Raw genomic sequence first — 19,637 nt, forward strand, 5'->3', positions numbered from 1 at the left:
TTTTCTGTCTTTACAACTTCAACCCTTCTGCAGTGTGTTTTCAGGTTAGCGCAAAACAATAGTATTTAATGTTTAGTTGGTTACAAAAAAACAAGCTAAATGACAAACCTGGTAGGTATAGTCAACAAACAAATGGGTGACGTCATGGTGACTACGGTCACTTCTTATACAGTCATTTTAATGTGCGTATGTTAAGATTAAATTATTCATAAATAAATACAAATTATGAGCATAATTCATAGAGTACAGCGGTGTGACAGTGTGTCCGTTCTTTTTTTCTTTACAAACTGTGGCAATAAGGCAGTGTACAGTATGTATCCATTTTTAAAAAAAAGGAACATTGTGTTTTATGCACTTTCCACAATGATAAATTCAAATTTTTTGCTGTTATTACGTTATTTGCTTTCCCAGGGTTGTTGAGTTAATCGACATATGATGATGATGGTTTTCCCCTTTCAACTATGTATGCCTTCACTGAGCTGTTTACTTTTTCTAATCCAGCCTGTTTTCAGTGCGAGAGGCATATGATGTTAGTGCTGACTCAAAATAAATGTGTCCTTCCTTCACTTGTAAAGTAATGTCAGTGAATAAAGTAGCATTAATGTGAATACATGTTTGCACTGGTGTGAAGGCTCACAGCTGGCTTTTGTTGGGCATGCTGGGTTCAAAAGCGGGTTAAGAGCAGGGTAATCTGTCCGGCTGACAGCATCAAAGCGGCTGGCATCATTAATACCGGCCGGCTGAGGCGTAGTCCCAGTGGCTCCATGCACTGTTTGTGAAGGTTACACATCAACTTGCATGCCTGTAGAGACAGGCACCTGTATTTGTGTGCTGGCACACTTAAATACAAATTAGAAAAAGAAAGTTCAACTTTTGTGTTATTAATGCTTTTGCTTTTCTGGTCCTGTTTTAAATTTGGTAATGTTTAAATTGCAGCTATCAAAGTTTATTGCTGTAAAAATGTTTAACAATGTCACAGAACAGTGATAAATGTCAAATTACATTTTTTCTGTCACTCAGAGGCCATCATAAAATAGAAGATGATTAGTTTGTTTATTACTAGCCCGTTTTTAAGGTTCTAGTATCTTACATGATCTATTTGCAAGGACAATCTCTGTGGAGGAACTCAGTCTAATTACATTAGATGTTACGGTATAAATGTCTGCTCAGGACTTAAATTGCATTACACTCTTATAAATACAAAACCTCTAAAGCTTAAATGTAATGCAGAAATATTTAGCCTTGTTTCAAACTAACTAAGTGTTTTTCCTCAATACATTTACTACATACCGTAGCTTATCCTGATGATTAAATGTTAATGCAATATAAATAATTTCTGCCTGTTTCAGGTTAAATATGTAATGGCAATAACATTTTCTAGTGAATGGAATTAAGGAGATGTCTCACAGTTTGACAAAAAAAAACGGACTATTAAAATTAAGAATATTTACAACGTATAGATCCTTGTTATTTATTATACATTCTTAAACTGAATTTGAGATGTATTAGAGTATTTCATAATGACTACTCCATAATGACTATTATATCTATGTGTTTTCTTTTACACTGAGTTGTTGTTGTTGTTGTTGTTGTTGTTTGTATTTTAAAAACGTAAATTAGACAAGCTGATAGATAGTGTTAAAAAAAGGGAAATAATAAATGTACTCATTGTTATACTTGATAATATGATAATAATCTACAGTGAAATGCATCCATAATAATATGCGTTGCACACATTGCTTTCTCTCAGCTCATAATATCACACTCTATTAGCTGTTGACTGTACAGAAGGCCAACAGCAGGTATATTGTTTGATCCCTATCAGCTAATGATAATACAGCAGCAGGTAGAGTGGCAGAGGGAGTGGTGCTCACCACTATGTGTAATAGCAAAATAACAAACTGAGACTTTTTTGGTCGACATCAAGTCATTCAGGCCCAGTTATTGTTGCACCCAACGTCTCCCTCTTGCTTTCCAATTAACAAACAACACAGCTACGTCAGGATCGGGCTCTGGGGTTTGTTAAAACATTATGGGAAATGTGAGAAGCAAAGAACCATTTTGGTAGCAAACATGGAAAAATAAAACAACATAAATTAACAAATTAAGTGAATCTACGTGACGTAGAAGTGCAGGAGAAGAAAGTTATTTTTATGTTTTGTTGTCTAAGAAAAAGACAAAACTAAAAATGAATCTGGAAGGTTTGTAGTCAATCCCATCCTGCATTTTTGTATACGTTTTTGATAAAAAAAAAAAAAAAACAGAAGCTAGCACACAAATTAAATTTAGATCTGTTGGACGTTCAGGATGTACAACAATCAGAAGTGTTCCTTCTAACAGCTAACATGGATTGCTGTATTTCTATTGTATTTGCAAATCAAAGGAGGTAGCAGAGAGTGTGTCTGCATGCATGCATACATATAGAGGGTCACGTCAACATCTCATTTATGTAATGGCTCCACATTTATCGCACCCTGACATGACTGACAGGTGGAAATGACATCACAAACATTTAAATTGTTGTCCTTCTCTCTGCAGAGTAATACATCTTAAGAGATGCATATTCCACCAACAAGTTATTTCTACACTCATCTACACCATCTTTATTCCACCTTTCTCAAACACTCACACACACGCTTTAATCCCCCTCTCGCTTTTTGTGTTTCATTTTATTGTCACCACAACCTCACAGTGTCAATGAACTATCCAATTGGCATAATTGAGCCGGGTCAGATGATAAAGAGACCTATAACAATCAATGCAGGTGAAATAAAAAACAGCTCTCAGTTATTACTTTTGTCCTTCGTCAATCAATGCCCCTCCCCTGCACACATCAGCCTAACAGACCGGGACGGCTGCGTTTATTTGGGGGGAAATGGTTTGACATCTCTGAAGGAAGAATAAAGAGACATGAGGAGGTGAAGGCAGGAGAAGAAGAGGATGATGAGGAGGAGGAGGAGGAGGAGGGGGGGAGGGAGGAGGCTCGGCAGGATCAGAGCTGAGATAGATGAGATGTGACAGGCTGCCACTCTCCTCATCAGCATGACACAGCTGTCACAGCCCTATTTCAGGAAAATTAAAGGGCCTTACGGTAAACTGGCCTGCCTAGAGGGAGGGGCTGGAGGAGTGTGTGTGTGTGTGTGTGTGTGTGTGTGTGTGTGCGTGTGTGTGTGTGTGTGTGTGTGTGTGTGTGTGTGTGTGTGTGTGTGTGAGAGAGAGTGAGGGAGAAAATGAAAAAGCTTGTAGTATGCAGATGGTCTTTCTGCTTCTCTCCTCCCCCAATCTGTTCCCCCCCATCAAGCACCATCCTCTCCTTTTGACATGGTAATGGCTCCAAATTGATGAAGACACTTCACTCATTCAGTGACAACTCTACTGGCAAGCGACATAAACACTTCTTCTACGCCTCCTCATCCATCACTCTGGAAGCCCCTCCCCTCTGCCAGCTGGACATGGGCTGGGCGGGAAGTTGTTTAATCAGCTAATTTGCTCTTCTTTCGCCACTGTTAGTTAATGACCGTACCACCTCTGGATTATCTTGTCATCCCATCCTCTTCATCAGCGCTGATGAACTGCTCATCAAACTATTAGCCTCCTCTTGGCCCTTGACACGCTTCACAAGGGTTATATGTCTGTAATTAAATCCAATTTGCCGGGTCATATTTCTCTCTTTAATTGACAGAATGGAAGCCGTTTATACAGTGACCAAGAGACCTCAACCTTCACCGCACAGCAAATTAAGAAATTACAATCAAATGAAGAAAGCATCACAACTATGTGGAAAAAAAATCCTTTGATGATAAACAAGGAAAATAAGCTGCGAATAAATAAGTATTTTTTGATGGCCTCTTCATCCACATATCACCGTGTTTTTCCCTGTAGGCCTACAGTGTTTTTGGGCCTGTGTGTACACTGAGTGCTATTATTTAAAAATACTTCATATACTAGAAACTGGAGTCAACTTCTTCTATTCATGAATATACTTGAGAAATAAATCTGATCTTGACTTATTTGATTGTGTTTCGCTGAATTGCGGTGTTTTGAACTCTGTCAGCCTGAATATATTTTTGAAGAAATTAAAACAAATCTGGTATGTATGTGAATAATACAAAATGTGATTATCATATTTATAGGCTTAGCTTCCTGATGAAACTCGCATATATATATATACATATGTAATGTAATGTAATATATACGTGTCGTCGTGTATATACATTTTAACAATCCACTGTAAAAAAGCCTATTTTCATATTAACATAGAAGAGATATCGGGATGGTCCTCTTGGCTGTTTTCAGAAGGTTATATTGCAGATTTTGATTAAATAGCTACTAGCATTGCTTCTAATTAACAGGTGTATTGCACATTACGTTTTTCATCTTCAGAGGCTTTTTATGGCATTTTATCAATCAGACTGTTTAGAGCACAGTCAATTGGATGATAGCAAAGGTTGCTAATCATCACTGATCAATATTGGTTACAATACTATCATTATGATTCTTATTAGTTATCTGCTGAGACAATAGCGATCATTATCAGACACAGTTTTTGTCCACTGTGTTTCCACTATGAATTACTTACATTCATGGCAGGCTGTTAGCTTGATTGTTAGCAATTCTAACGCCTCATGTTACCTGGCAGAAAAAATGATCCCAAAGTGAGTTCCACAGATTTCAAACCAAAATATTTATACAAACTCAATCAGAAAATAACTGGTATCCAAGAGAGAAAGTTGTAGCCTACTGATGCTAAAAAACACACATTCAGCGTACCAAGCCTGATGGCCACATGGTATTGCTAAATTGCCAATTATACTGATGAAGTTCTTTTGTAATATTTGTGAAATTTCAAGCCCTTAACAATTCTTTAACAACTTTCCTGCTACCCCTACAATGTAACACCCTGTTGCTATCTTGTAAAAACTATTGTAAACTGGGCATTCAGGTAAAAATAGATACAAGTGCTGTTATGGTAACATAACAGCATGTAGTAAGGATCAATAATGGAAGATCTCTATAAGCTAGTTTTTGTAATAAACTAGAACCCACCAAGTCTGCCTGAGTTTTCAGCTGAAGATCATAGCTGCCTGTTTAAGCCACTGTTTGCTGCCTCAGCACAACCATGATGCACTTTTACTCTAGGTGAAAGAGTTGCGATGTCTAAAATAATTCAAAACATCAAGCTAACCCTATACAGCAAATAAAAACTATCGATCCGCCCTCCCCAACTCCCACTTTAAAAGACTTATTGTGGAGCTCCATTTTGTCTAACCACTTGGCAAAAGAGTCCGGGGTCTAAATAAAGAAAGAATAAATAAAAAAAGACCCCAGCCAACGTGTTGCTCTCACCTTTGCAGATGAAATTACCCGAAAAGCTGTTACAAATCAATATAATCAATGCAATCAGCTAACTGGCACAGGCAATCTCCTGCCAGTAAGTAAAATACCCCCGGCGGAGATCTTTCAATCTCTAGTGCCATAATTGCCCCCAAGGGCGACGTTAGGGTGTAGCATTTTGTACACTTAATTAAATTAGTGAGCTCTGTGGACAGGGTGGGATGCCGATCTCCCAGAGAACGAATAGATCTGGCCCTGAGCCAGTAATTAAAGCAATACCTTTCCTGATTACGCCAATCCCCCTTAATGAACTCATTATGCATTTTAACCCAAACACTCCCATGAATTAATGAGCACAAAGAAAGCCCCTGCATGGAGAGAACGCTTCGATCACGAACACAAGTCATAACTCATCCACTCAACAGGGCAGACGTAATGTCCATATTTCTCCCTCTTTCAACAGCAGCCAAGGCTAATTTTGACTTGAGTGATGGCAAAAGTTCTAGGTCTGCACACATAAGTCTTTAGAGAAATAGGATCCCTTGTCTGGGGAAGTAACAACAGAAACTTTATAGGCTGACTTTACAAGGTCTCACAAAAATCATGGCTGAATTCACTGCATTCAGAAAACTTTGGTAATGTCTTTGGGCACAGATAGGACTACACATTAACACCCACACAGGTTTCAAAACATATGTGTAAGATGATTTAAAGAGACCTAGGAACAGTGCAGGGTGGGAGCAGCTCTGCGCTGACCCATAATGCTTTGCTAATTAAATAATTCACTAATTGATTCATTGCCAAATCAATAAAGCCCGCAGATGGTTTATGGTGTGAGAGCTAAAGTGTGTTTGTGTTTGAGGACTGCAGAGGGTTACAAATGAAACACACAAATACACCACCGCGTGCACACACACACACACACACACACACACACACACACACACACACACACACACACACACACACACACACACACACACACACACACACACACACACACACACACACACACACACACACACACACACACACACAAGATCAAACCTGCTGGTGCATCCACCTGGCTGAACGATAAGCAAAAGCACATGAAATTGGTGCTAAAATGTAGGTGAATATTGAGTTGACCTTGTGCTTGTGTTGTATGACATCATTTCAGACCCTTACAGGCAGATGATAGTGAATATAAAAGGCATGGGACACTGTGTGTGTGTGTGTGTGTGTGTGTGTGTGTGTGTGTGTGTGTGTGTGTGTGTGTGTGTGTGTGTGTGTGTGTGTGTGTGTGTGTGTGTGTGTGTGTGTGTGTTCCATAAACACAGCTCTGTCCTAGACCCAGTCTCAGGGGAGTCTGGGCTTTGTAGGTGGGCCTGAGCAAGAAATCAGCTGGGATATCATTAATTCAAGTGTAATGAATCCTTAGGTTATTTGTGTATAAAAGGGCATATGCACTGTAAATATGTGGTATGTTATGTATACTTTATGACAGGTCATTTGTGTGAGTGTGTGTGTTTGTGTAGGCCTGCATGGTAAGATTGGAATTACCTTTGAAAGTAATTGGGACAGCAGTGAAGTGTGACATCTTACTGATCTGAGTGGACGCAGGGGCTGTAAATCCAGCTAGATGAGCAGTTTGATATTTGTTTCCAAGGATGTGTGCACGCACGCACGCACGCACGCGCACGCACGCACACACACACACACACACACACACACACACATACACACACGCAGCGAATCACCATAGTGCTCGAAATACTGTCGGATAAAGGTTATGCTCGTCTTTTGTGAGAGATGATTCTTTCTCAGTTGGATTAAAAAAAGGACAGCATTTCATTTTTTTTCAGTTTATGTGAAACTGCATAACAACAAAAAAAACATTATTAATGTTATTTAAAAGCTCTATAATACCATTCTCAATAACACTCAATAATTTACTTTTTTTCAAATGTGTTTTCAAGGAATATATGTCAGCTTTATTATTTATTCTACTTTATGAAGACAAAGATTAATGGACAGCCATTGATTTTACAAAATTAATTATTTGAATGACCTTTGATGAACGTTGGAATTACATTTGTCACAGTGATCTACTAGCCACTTGTGTATTTTTAAACCATTTCTGTACCTTGTTCACACTTGATATTCTGATTTAAAAATGTCTCCACTCTTCTGGACCCGACTAAAGATTTTGGAACTTGGCTGCAAATGAGCTCCCAGTAAAGCATTAGTTAGGTTTGGCACAGATGTCTTGTTACAATTGACTTTTAATTTCAACCCTAAAGGTGGAGTTCAAGCCAGGACTCAGAGCAGGACCGTAAAGTTATTCAACACAAAACTGTAACATAAGTTGAACATGAGTGAAAGACATTGTCATTTCAAAGCAGTAAAGGGTAATTCCCAAAATGTTCCCTCAAAGCAGAAAGCACAGCATTTTCTTAAATACTGTATAATTATTATTTACTTAATGGTAACATTTAAGTGAGTGAATATTGAAGTACACACCTCACTCGGCAGTCCTATTCTGTGAGCTTCGTTGGCTGATCTCTTCCCGGCAGACCGGGGCAAATCTAGAAGGCAGTGGTAGAATTTAACAAAGTACATTTACTCCAGTACTGGCCCGACATACACATGTTTGTTATTTATAATTCAGCTCCAAATGCAGAAGTATGAAATAGAGCTTTAGTTTACAGTTACATATTCCTTATCTCAATGCCAGACATATGATCAGATTATAAAAATATGATGCTCTGTTATTGATTAAATCAGTTCACATGACCTCGATCCAAAATAAAATACTACTAGCTCATTAATGCATCATTAATGGCACAGTTAATGACACTTTTCAGTTTTTCTAAATAAAAAATACTTCATGCTTTCACTTGAGAAACGTTATCAATGCTGGACTTTATTTTGCACATAATATACAAAGGATATATTACAATATTACTATATTTCCAAGGGAAATGAGCTCTTCCTTCATAGCAATGAAGAAAATTTATGAAATAACCCTTTTTAAAGCATCCTGTGACGCTGCCACGTTACCGAGGCAGCAGCTGAACAAACTCATTCAAATGCTATCTGAATACATATTGTGTTTGTCATGACTAATTATTTTTTTATCTACATACTGGTACTTTTCTTGGACTGCTTGAAGAATACCGTCTGATGTCAAAATTAAATGTAAAACAAGTGCTACATATTTATTCTTTATTTATTCTTTGCAATTCATGATAAAACTGAATTTTTCATAAATAAAAACACATTCTTTCCTTTGAATATCTGTGAACTCCATCCATACTTAGAAAATATAATTAGTTTACTAGCTCCATGGTATTAACAAAACAGACATTTTCAAAACGTATTATTAAAAATATTATATATTTAAACCTTATGCCAATTTCAACTTCAATTATTTAATTTAAAGGTTAACCATTAAGGATTCTAATGTGTTCCAATATCACCACATACAGGGTCACGAAAGCACCCATCTCAACTTAAATGCCCAAAGTATTATTTCATTAAACGATGGTTTTAAAAAAGGTCAAGTGTGTAGAATTTAGAGGCATATGGGGTTGAGGTTGAAGCAGATTGCTACTGAACAGATCTCCAATCTCAAGCATGTCAGAGAAGTACGGTGGCCTTAAGGGAAAATCAAATCATGAAAGACCCTCTCTAGAGGCAGTGTGGTTTTCTGTTCAGGCCTAAAATATGGCAGTCAAACATTGCTTACCCTGTGGAAGAGGATCTCTTACTACGAAGGGGTCATTCAAAATGTCCCAATCATTAAACAATTCCTTGTTTCAGATGATATTACTGAAATGAAAACATACTGTAATTTGTATTAATATTTTACATTTTCTGCCAATAAATCCCCCACACTTGTCCTTGAAAAGAAAGGTACCATTGAGGTTGACTACTTCAGACCTTTAATAATATGGGTAAACCCTGAGAGAACAAAATAGTGAGACCTCATTCACACATGACAGGAAAATCAGAATTCACCACAAGTAGAGCAGAAATGAAAACACTTTTTTTTTTAAAACAATACAGTGAAAAGTGAAGGTTAAACTGCAATGGTGGATATGACCAATACAAAAAAAAATGAAATTCCTTAAAGTGATTAAAAGTTCATTCTCTATCATGAAAGTACAGTCACAGTAACACCTGACCCGTACGCAGACACTCTTTGTTGAGTTTTACAAAAGAGCCTCTTCACACATCATCAGCAGTACAGACAGAAACATCTTCATGTCAACATGTGGAGCCGTGATGGAGGAGCACCACTGTGTGTTTAAATGCAGCATTGCAGGTGAGGAGCATTCTGCCTCTAACCTTTCCCTCATTACAAACAAACAGTACGAGTGAAAGTGAGGAGAAAAGCTGAAGGCCAAGTAGTATATTTGTGACTACAGCACAAGCGTAACACAAGATTTTACACACAATAAACACTCAGGAATTAAGATTACAAAAATAAAAGGAAGTAGAAGGTTTCCTTCTCGGTAGGGAATGAAATCAAGATACATAAAAACCCATCCACCGGACAGTTTGGCAAAGCTTTAATGGCATCCCTTTTTCCTATTAAATACACAAACTTAAGACACAAACTTTTTTAAATAATATTTAGAAATTAGCGTAATTGGATAGGCTAAACTTAGCATAGACACTGAAAACAGATGGTAACAGCTAGCCTCGATTAATCTAAAGTTATCGAAATCTGGCATACCAGCACATCTAAAGCTCACCACGCTATGTCCTGTGGTAAGTATACAACAACCCCTTTATTGTTGTTGTTGTTATTATTATTATTATTTTCACTTTGTTTTTGTACAGATTAAACAAACACTATATTACATGATGAAGAGTTTGTAAAGTTCTTGTCCGCAAATTTTTAACTTTTAGACAGCATCAGGCTAGCTGTCCCCCCCTCTTTCCAGTCTTTATGCAAAGCTAAGCTAACAGACTGACTCCAGATTTAAATTTAGCGGACAGATATGAGAGCGGTTTCTATCCGATCATGCAAATCTCGGAAGAGCAATTTTTGCACAATGTCGAACTATCCCTTTAAAATTATACGGAAAAGCTGCTTTAAATTAGAAGCAACCTTTCTACCTTGCCAAGAGCATTATATTGCAGGTTGAAAACACATGTAAGTCCCTTCAGATTCTTCAGATCAGGTCTATCACTACAGGAGCCGCCTGTGAGAGGCAGGCTGGATCTTAGGATTCAAACTGAACGCTAAAACTGTTGCCAAGCTACCCATGCTGAGTGAAAGTCAGCACCTTCACTTTTATACTCAAGTCAATAAATAAAAAGAAAAAATCTTCAAGCTAAAAATAAAATACGTTCATTTGTGTGTGTGCAAAGGTTTCCATGACACCCACGTCCAGTTCACCATGCATGTTCACACCATGTTGGTTTGCGTGTTGGGGCTGCAGCTCTGCAGATCCTGTACCTGGTCCAGAACCCAGTGGATGTTTGGTCTCTCCTGCGGATTGGACATCATTATGGAGCTCAGCAGCATCTTTAGGCTCCCCGAGTAACTGAGGACAAACAGAGATCAGATTAGAGCTTAGAGACGTTGTCAAATCATCTTTAACACCTGTCAAAGGTCATTCATATATATATATAAAAAAACTGTATGATTTGTTGCACTAGATTGACTAACAGAAAGTGAGTTTTCCTGGACAGAGCTGAACAAAAACAACCTAAACAAAAACTTTTCTTTGGATTGCACTTGATAACTCTGACCTACAATAACTTAGCTGCGGACTAACACAGGCTTTTAATAAGTATAAGGAAACATTTAAGATACAGCTCAAATTTTTCTTAAATCTCAATCTCTACATGTATGGCAGCCTTTCCATTCTAGTGTTTGTTAAATTCCAACATAGAGAAATGTTGTCAATAGTTTATAGAACAAAATATATTAATTTAGTCAAACGCATGCCTATAAATAGTAAACCCAGAGAAATGTTGCAGTGGTCTCTACATTTTTTCTAGAGCTGTATCTTAGGCCCCAATTACACGGGAACGCAAACGAAAACGAACCGAATTCGATATCAAGAAAGTATTCCGTTCACACGGATACGGCTCAATAAACGTGTCCCTTAACACGAGACCGATCAACTCGCTCGACCCGTTGGAGAAGCTGTAGTACATGTGCCGGGCCTGTAAGTGGCGCTGTACTTCGACCACAAAATACACCAAAAGCAGCGAAGAAGAACCCCGAGCATGGTTGCCATGGTTGCCCTTCCGTTTATTTTCCGTGGTGGATTTAGCAATATGTAGTTCATGTAGTTCTCAATGACCACTTGTTGCTGATGGTTGTGGTAGAGGAGCTGTAGATGTTGCACTAACATATGTAGCATGGTCAGTAGCAGTAGCTACTGACAGTAGCTGACAGTAGCTACTGACCATGCTACAGCAGAGGTGGGGAGAGGCGGGCTATCGTTATCTGGACGTACACACGGAGCCGTTTGGCCCCCCAGAGCGTTCCGTTTGCAGATCTATCCACCTTGGAACCCGTTATCGTTTTAGGGGTCCGTTTCCACGGTTCCGTTACGGCCTTGTGTGAACGAACGGGCTATACGAAAGAGAAAAGTAGCAGATACAACCCGTTTCATTCCCGTGTAAACAAAGGTTTTTATTACACATGTTAATTGAGTAAGTTGTGTGTCTTCTAGTATTCAGTATGTCCCTAAAATCAGTCACACCTACTCACAACTTGGCTCAACTTCTAGATAAAATGGAGAGGATTCTTTCAAGCCAATCAACAGAATTGGGTTCACCAACAGGGTAGATTCTTCAAGTTACACTGTAAGATGATGCGATATTCTGAAGACCGACCTGCACGACTCTGGGATGGTCACTGGATTCTGGACAGCCAGGGCCACGCTGTCCCCCTTCTGAAATACCATGTCATACGGCCCCTCCAACATCATCATGCAGTAAAGCACACAGCCCAGTGACTGAAAGAGTCAAAAGACGAGAAGAAGAAATGGTCAGTGATTTATCCACAGTAACATTGGCACCGTGTTTCAGAGGCTTACTGATGTCACTCACACATGAGAAAAATATGAAACAAACAAGACCAAAGGATTGAAGAGAAAGAGCATTTACCCAGATATCAGTTCGCTCATCTATAATGCAGTGGCTCTCTACATTGAAGAGTTCAGGAGCCCTGTAGGAGATGGTGCACCGCTGCGCTGCCCAGTCCTGTATGGTCATGGCTTCTCTGGTTCCTCGAACCTGAAGGTAAACCAGTTTCATTCAATTCATGGCAGGGTAAGGGTCGTTTAAAGGACCTAATGTTTGGAAGATAAGCCTTTAAAACATGAAACATATTTATAAAATGTTGCGTAAACTCTTAATTATTTCATGACAAACTTTAGAAATTCTTGATTTAAAGCACAATTAAATAAATGAGTCTGTGTTGGGGGTGGCGGACACACAGAACAATGTCAAATTGTCCAAATGGAAAATAAGCCAGAGCATCAAACATTGTTGGAAGCATTTACGAAAAATGGGAATCCTCTTCCAGGAGGAGACTGGAAGTTTGCTTTAACAGGTTTAAATCTTTAAAATGCTGCTCTTTACATATATTGGTAGAACATTAAAAAAAAAACGAAATTGTGTATTCTGTGAAAGACAGAGACAATATCCAGTAGCTGTTAATTTAAAAGATTTGTAGAATGATATTTTAAATTGTGGTCAATTGGAATTAAAGATCTTACACTGCCATCTAGAGCTGGAAATCTGGACCTTCTTTATGTTTGTTTTGTATTGAGTCTTCATGTTAACTGCACAATTAGTCATTGCTACACGTTAGGTTGTAATATCTGATGTTAGAATTAAAACGCAACACCGCTATTTGTCTAAGCTTGCTCGCATCTCTTGGTCTTAACTTTTAGACCACTTTCTTGGAGATACCAGCTTTCGTTATTCATTTTTTATACTAAGAAATGCTCAGTAATGTTTTACATTAATGTTACACCTTATTTTGTTATATAAACAGACACAACCATAGAAGTAATGCACTTTGTTCTCACACAGTAAGTTAAACTAACAAACTATTTTGGACTTGGTGTTGTTGGATAAAAAAATGAAGAGATGAGGTAAATATTACAAACTCATCAAAGACTCTACGCCCTTACCTCAATCCTAGCACGGTTCATGGAGCCCAGGTCCATCAGAAGCGGCCTATCGTCCTCATCCAGAAGCACATTTGTCGGCTTCAGGTCTCTGGCAGATTAGGGCAGACACAGAACAGGTTCAGAGGTCTGCATTTCAATGGTGTGAATATGAAAACGGAACACACAAAATCTTCCTTCTGTAAAAGATAGTAAATAAAAACATGACTGTTTTCAATTGGCTAAAATTAAAATTCTCGATTGTAAAAGGATTTCCGTTGACAGTGAGTTGAATTACTAACTACGATATTCAGAATACTCTCATTGTGATATAAACTGTAAAACATTATATTTAGCCAAGCAGTAAGCATTTACAATTGTTACTGTACATTTAGGAAACTGAAGTTAATTATTTAACAATTGTAGGCAATTTTTCATGACTTTATGTCATCTCCCTATTAGAGATTGATTGCAAATAAGAATGTATAAATATTATAGGTATTTAGGTATTTCTGTTCTGGATGACTTTACAAGGTAGGCCTGTAGAAATGCTGGCGTGGTGTGAATCCAAAGAGCATTAATTGAACTCCTGAGTCATGCAGCATCTGAACACAGTGCAAGGTTCAACTATGATCAAAAGCGACTCCAGCATTCCAAAAAAACTCTGGGGTGTAACTTCAAAACTGAAAGAAAGTTTTTATGCTAGTCCGATGCATGTAAATGTTTGTTTCCATGTGTGTGTATGGAGAAAGATTACCTGTGTGCATAGCCTTTTTCGTGCATGGCCTTGAGTCCAGAGCAGATACCACGGAAGATTTGCAAAATCTGTTTTTCAGACATTAAGCTCCTCTTGTCCCGTAACTTCTCCAGAACAGACCACAGGCTGCCTTTCTGTTCACACAAACACACAAGTCAGAATCAGCTCATTTCCCACAGGAGTGTCTAGGCAAACTCAATGTTGCATCAACTTACTCCAATATAAGGCAGCAGTAACCAGGCTTCAGTCTTGCCTCCACGGTCAACAAAGGTGTGCGCAACTATGCTTAAAATGTTGGGGTGATTAAAAATCTGATGCATCTCCATCTCTGTCTGCGCCTCCTGGCGGCCTTCACGGTCATGGCACAGGATCTTCTTCAGGGCATAGAAGCGCCCGTCCTTTGCCCCCTCTACCAGGTCAACATAACTGAACCCCCTGAGGAGAGGACACAGAGAACAGCATATGAGTTGTAATAATGGTTTAAAGGAAAAAGCTTTATTTTTTACATTATCAACAAATCCAGAGAAACCTCTCAACAATCCATATGTCTGTTTAAACTCAGCTCCAAAGCTCAGCCTTTGTTTCTACTAAAAAAGTTATAATATAACATTTCACAAATAAAAATCCTATATGATTTCACAAACAGTTTTGAACAACAATGGACATCAGAGAAATAAATTATTACAGGCTTTGACTTGTAGGATTAATTGATTTTTCTCTTTTTATAGGATTTGTTGACAATCAAATGAAAAATATAACATCAGATAAATTGCAATTAAGTGGAGTTTTTAAATGAAACAATGTCTTAATGGTATATTACCCTTCGTCTAGTTTCTGAACAAAGTAATATTTTTTGTTATCAATGGTGATGGAGCCACGGGAGCAAATACACAGGGTCTGCCCCATCTTGACTGGTACATTATTTAACGCCAAGCTTTTAAGGGCCTGAGAGAAAGAAGACAAACAAAGTTATTTGAGAGAAAAACCAAGACAGAGAAATACAGAAAAGAAGGCCATTTATTTACTAGATTAGTATTTATTATCAAAATAAAACTGGGAGATAACCTTGTGATCATATGTAAAGAAACACGGTAAGACTGACAAGTGTCAATAAACGTTAGCTAACATAGCACATCACAAACATCTAACGTAAGCTTAGCAACAGGCTAACAGCCACAATGCGACATTAATGTCGTTGTTTAACGTTAGCCCCAATGGTGGTGTTAGTTAACTACCTGACACAAGAATAAGCTAAACACAAAAAAAAACATATGTTAAAATTGGTGGCTTAACGTATTGATTCTTACCAGCTAGCTGTCTGTTTACCAAATTAGCTTACTGTCATATCTCCTCCTCCATCTTCTTCTTCAGCCCTTTTAAACCAGGGTTTAAAGCGCTTTACCGCCACCTACTGCTTCGGAGTGTGGACCAGAGGTTAAGGCATAATTCAACTTAAAATCAAGATATAAAATATAACATATTTGAATAAACAAACAAGCCAAACATGTCAAAAAGTGTATTAAAAAATACATATAAGTTAATCAGACAGACAGTAATTTCAAAAAAAATGTTGGCAAAACATTGCTCAAAAAGAGAGCACTGTCTTTCCGCTTAAATATTACATTTACCCAGAACATTTACCAGATTATCAGTATCTGAAATGTTTGGGTTAAGGTTGTCCCTAAAATAGATGATATCTTTGAAGAATAAATAGCCAACCAAGGATATCAGACCAACAAAAATATTAGCATATTAACATTCAAAAACAATAATGTGAGAGATAGCATCCAATTAACCTTATAATTAACCTTTTTATAGACTCAGGATCCAAAAGACAATAGACTAAATACAATAACTGTGGGATATTGTTGTGTATGGGACAGATTAAATTGCAACCCTAACCATTGAAAGCATACGCTGAAAAACACATACACACTGTTCTGGATCCTTGAGTCCAAAGACAGAAACTGAGAAAATAATGGTGTAATGCTACTTGTAACAGAGTATGCTCTATGGTATTTCTACTTATACTTAAGTACAATATCTGAGTACTTCTTCCAACTCTGTAGGAACCTTTGTACCCTACTTAAAGGCTCTGTCAACTTGCTGAGTTTTACTTATACAGTTTTTGGTTTTACCTCATAATAATTATGCTTTGAACTTGAAGACACTAACACCATCATCAGACAATTTAAAAGGACTGAAATTCAAAATGACTGTACAAATATTGTACTTTTACACTCACGTGGAGGATGTTGTCATTTCATACGTGACGTCTCTTTTCTTGTTCTTCAACGTTTGACGTTCACCTCACATTGATTGTCCCACAGCGCTCGGAGAAGAGCAGTGGCCTAAACACATTTCAAATTCTCAAACAGAAGGATGGCGGATTACAAGCAAAACAGAAGGGCTTGCACCGACGACGGAGGTGATATTTGAGCTATTTTAACGTCTAAATGTGGTTGAGAAGTATTCAGTTATTTTCCATTAGCATGCTTTGCTGCTTACAGAATGAGACGTGCCCCAGCTAATGTCAGACAGAGTGAACGTGTGTTCAACTTCAAGCTAACTCGATGTTAGCTACGTATCATTGACTAGCAGCTAATGCGTAGTAACAATTCGCGTTGTATTAACATGTACAATGGAAATGTCGCTGGCTATATATTAACTATCGGGCTAACGTGATAACTAAAGTTAATTGCAGACAGGTCTCGCGTAGTAGCCTGGCGTAAGCATAGCTATTTTTGCAAAACGCTATAACTTCAAGTAGTTAGCGCAGGTAAACTCCATGCTAGGGGTCCATGTATGTCTCACAGCGTCCTATGTTGTCCAGCTCAATAGTGTTTTAATATAACTTTAAGGAGACATTTCAAAAGGGTGTTAGTTTTCTCCCAGGTCATATTCAGTGTATGTTTTCCTGGGTCAGTAACATTAAATCCCCCTTCCTATCGTTACAGTTTAATATCCTACTGATGTTGTCTCCAATAAAACCTACGCACTCAAATTAGCGGCCGTTCTTGACTTTAGAATTTGATAACCCCATATTGGCCGAACAGATTTTATATTAAAACTGCATTTAAAACACACATTGAGAGACGAATATAGCCTTTATCAATTTCCTACAATGTTAATTTATATCAAGAAAACATAGGACCCTGAAAACATAGCATGATAACCACTATAGTCTAAGATCATATCACCAAGTTAATATACACCCTAATAATGTAGGTAAGTTATGCACACACCATCCTTAGTCCCTAGCTTTTAAACAAGTAAGTTAAATGCTAGAAAGATGGTAAGAATCTAAAGTTAACTGCTATAAATGTAATATTAGCCACACAGGTAAAGGTGATGTCTATTATTATTATTCTCCAACTCCCAGGAAGCAGTTGTTCACCTTGTTGAGTTGTCTTGCCTCAAGCAGGGCCGCAGGAGGAGGGAGACAGAGTGAAAACTAAGCCTGTCTCTTGTAGCTCTGTGGGAGGAGAAGGGGCCGCAGTCAAACGCAAATCCCAGCAACTCATACCTGAAGATGAGGACGATTCCTCTGAAGAACTACCAGCTCCCCCCAAAGTCTCCAAGATAGGCTTTAGCATGAGCAGTCCCATGGCGAAGAAGTCAAACCCAATATCCATCAAACTTGGAGCAACAGTGAGTTAGTCATAAGGCATAATAATAACTGCTTGTACAGATACTATTTGAATGTTGTCCTCATTGTAAGTGATGTTGAGGGGCAAAAAGTTACAAATCCCCATATTTGATGTATTGATCCAGGTTTTATATTGCATTTTAAGAAGATGGATGTTTTTGTTTGCATACATCTTGTATTCCCAATCTGTTCTAGAAACCTAAAGAACCTGCACCTTCCGCTCCTCCAAAGAAGTCAGGGCTGGCTTCTGTTTTCGACGAAGATGATGTAAGTGAAGTGTTCACACACACGTAGCAATGTCCTGGTTTTTAAATCCTTAAACAACAAATAGGCCGAGGCTCATTTGAACAATTTCTTGCTATGCAGAGTGAACCTGAGGAGATGCCACCAGAAGCAAAGATGAGGATGAAGAACATTGGCAGGTATAAATCACATGTCAACATGGCCTAATTTATAATTGTTCCATTAGCTTCAGCTCTATTCAAAACATTTAGCTTTTGAATCCTTTTAAATGAAATGCTACATCTCACATTGAGTAATTGGAAGTTGCTAATCTCTTCTCTTTTTCAGAGAGACACCAACATCTGCAGGTCCCAATTCCTTCAACAAGGGCAAGCAGGGTTTCTCTGATCATAAAAAATTGTGGGAGAGGAAGATGAAGGCCCAAGCAGACCAACTGTAAATGACTACAACCTTTTTTGGCACTAATTGATGATTTTGTATAGTTTAAACCATATCGGAGATATCTATGAAATATTCATCCTCTCAACTTTGTGGCAAGTGATGAATAACACATAATGACGTTTACGTTTTTAACCACTACTGGCTGATTTGTTTGTCAACCCTCTCTGATCCGGGCTGCAGACTGGGATGCTGTAGATATGGGAGAAATACATTGGCCCGAATATAGTTTTAAATTGTGTAAAAAAAAAAAAAAAATAGGTTGCTTTCTGCTAGCTTATTAAAAAAAACTAGAATCTAAGAGCCCTGATGCCCCTTTTGTGACATGCATGTTCAGATCTGAAGCTGGTAAGCTAGCGCTTACGGTCACTTGTAACATATTTGTAAGTGTGATATTGTTTTATTTTTTAATCCATAAAATGGGAATGTGTGTTTGAGTGTGAGGTCATCATGCATGTTCGTGTGTGCATAGCATGGATTAGAGCTGCAGATGGATTTTTCTTTTTCATTTAGTTTCTCAACACCATTGTATAACCCTTTGTGTTCACCAGCTGTGCCCGACATACACAATTTGTCTGTTTTCTTTTATGTTTGTTTGTGCGTTGGGCCAGTATTTCTGGGTTTGTTTAATCAATACTATATCTGTCTGTTCAAACAAGTCTGGCAAAATGTGGCTGTGAATTTTCTCTTATTTTCCCATTGAAAGGACTGATACTGTTATTTGTGTGAACACCACCTTTAAAGGATACCAGAGTGCTGGTAATAGTTATACAACATGATTATGGGGGATTAAACTGCAAGTCAGTAATGATTAGGTACTGGTAAAAACTCTTCCTCGCCACTTTGAAATCAGAAACCCCATGCTTCAGGAATATTACCCCACTCCTATTAGTTTAGATAAATAGGGTACCTCAGTGACTTCTCCTGTGCCTCCTTTTGGAAAATCCCGATAATCAGAAACTCTGTATTCCTCAGTGGGTTACCCGCATGTTATGCTCCCCCAAATGGATCAATTATCCACTGTTAAGACCTCTCTTGAATACATATCTATCTTAAAGTCAGTCAAATAAAAATTCTGAATGATCTG

The 19,637-nt window shown here is 38.1% G+C and overlaps 2 protein-coding genes across 4 annotated transcripts; one reads left to right on the top strand and one right to left on the bottom strand.

Moving 5' to 3' along the window:
• Window positions 1-8,218: 8,218 nt before the first annotated feature.
• Window positions 8,219-15,634, bottom strand: stk16 (serine/threonine kinase 16). Of its 2 annotated transcripts, none has more exons than XM_079665993.1 (8): window positions 15,528-15,634; window positions 15,041-15,165; window positions 14,436-14,655; window positions 14,221-14,354; window positions 13,488-13,575; window positions 12,454-12,582; window positions 12,181-12,302; window positions 8,219-10,874 (listed from the first exon to the last, which is right to left on the bottom strand). In XM_079665993.1, the coding sequence occupies exons 2-8, from the start codon at window positions 15,124-15,126 to the stop codon at window positions 10,736-10,738; spliced, it is 918 nt and encodes a 305-aa protein (XP_079522119.1). In that variant the 5' UTR covers window positions 15,127-15,165; window positions 15,528-15,634; the 3' UTR covers window positions 8,219-10,735. The 2 variants fall into 2 exon arrangements, with proteins under 2 accessions (XP_079522119.1, XP_079522118.1); XM_079665992.1 differs by having other exon boundaries at window positions 15,560-15,631.
• An 861-nt stretch (window positions 15,635-16,495) lies between these two features.
• Window positions 16,496-19,635, top strand: pcnp (PEST proteolytic signal containing nuclear protein). Of its 2 annotated transcripts, none has more exons than XM_079665996.1 (5): window positions 16,496-16,648; window positions 17,645-17,871; window positions 18,065-18,136; window positions 18,236-18,291; window positions 18,440-19,635. In XM_079665996.1, the coding sequence occupies exons 1-5, from the start codon at window positions 16,603-16,605 to the stop codon at window positions 18,549-18,551; spliced, it is 513 nt and encodes a 170-aa protein (XP_079522122.1). In that variant the 5' UTR covers window positions 16,496-16,602; the 3' UTR covers window positions 18,552-19,635. The 2 variants fall into 2 exon arrangements, with proteins under 2 accessions (XP_079522122.1, XP_079522121.1); XM_079665995.1 differs by having other exon boundaries at window positions 16,526-16,648; window positions 17,642-17,871.
• The last annotated feature ends 2 nt before the right edge of the window (window positions 19,636-19,637 follow it).

Source organism: Notothenia rossii, assembly GCF_949606895.1.
Source record: "Notothenia rossii genome assembly, chromosome: 2".
In the NCBI taxonomy this organism is placed as follows: Eukaryota; Metazoa; Chordata; class Actinopteri; order Perciformes; family Nototheniidae; genus Notothenia; species Notothenia rossii.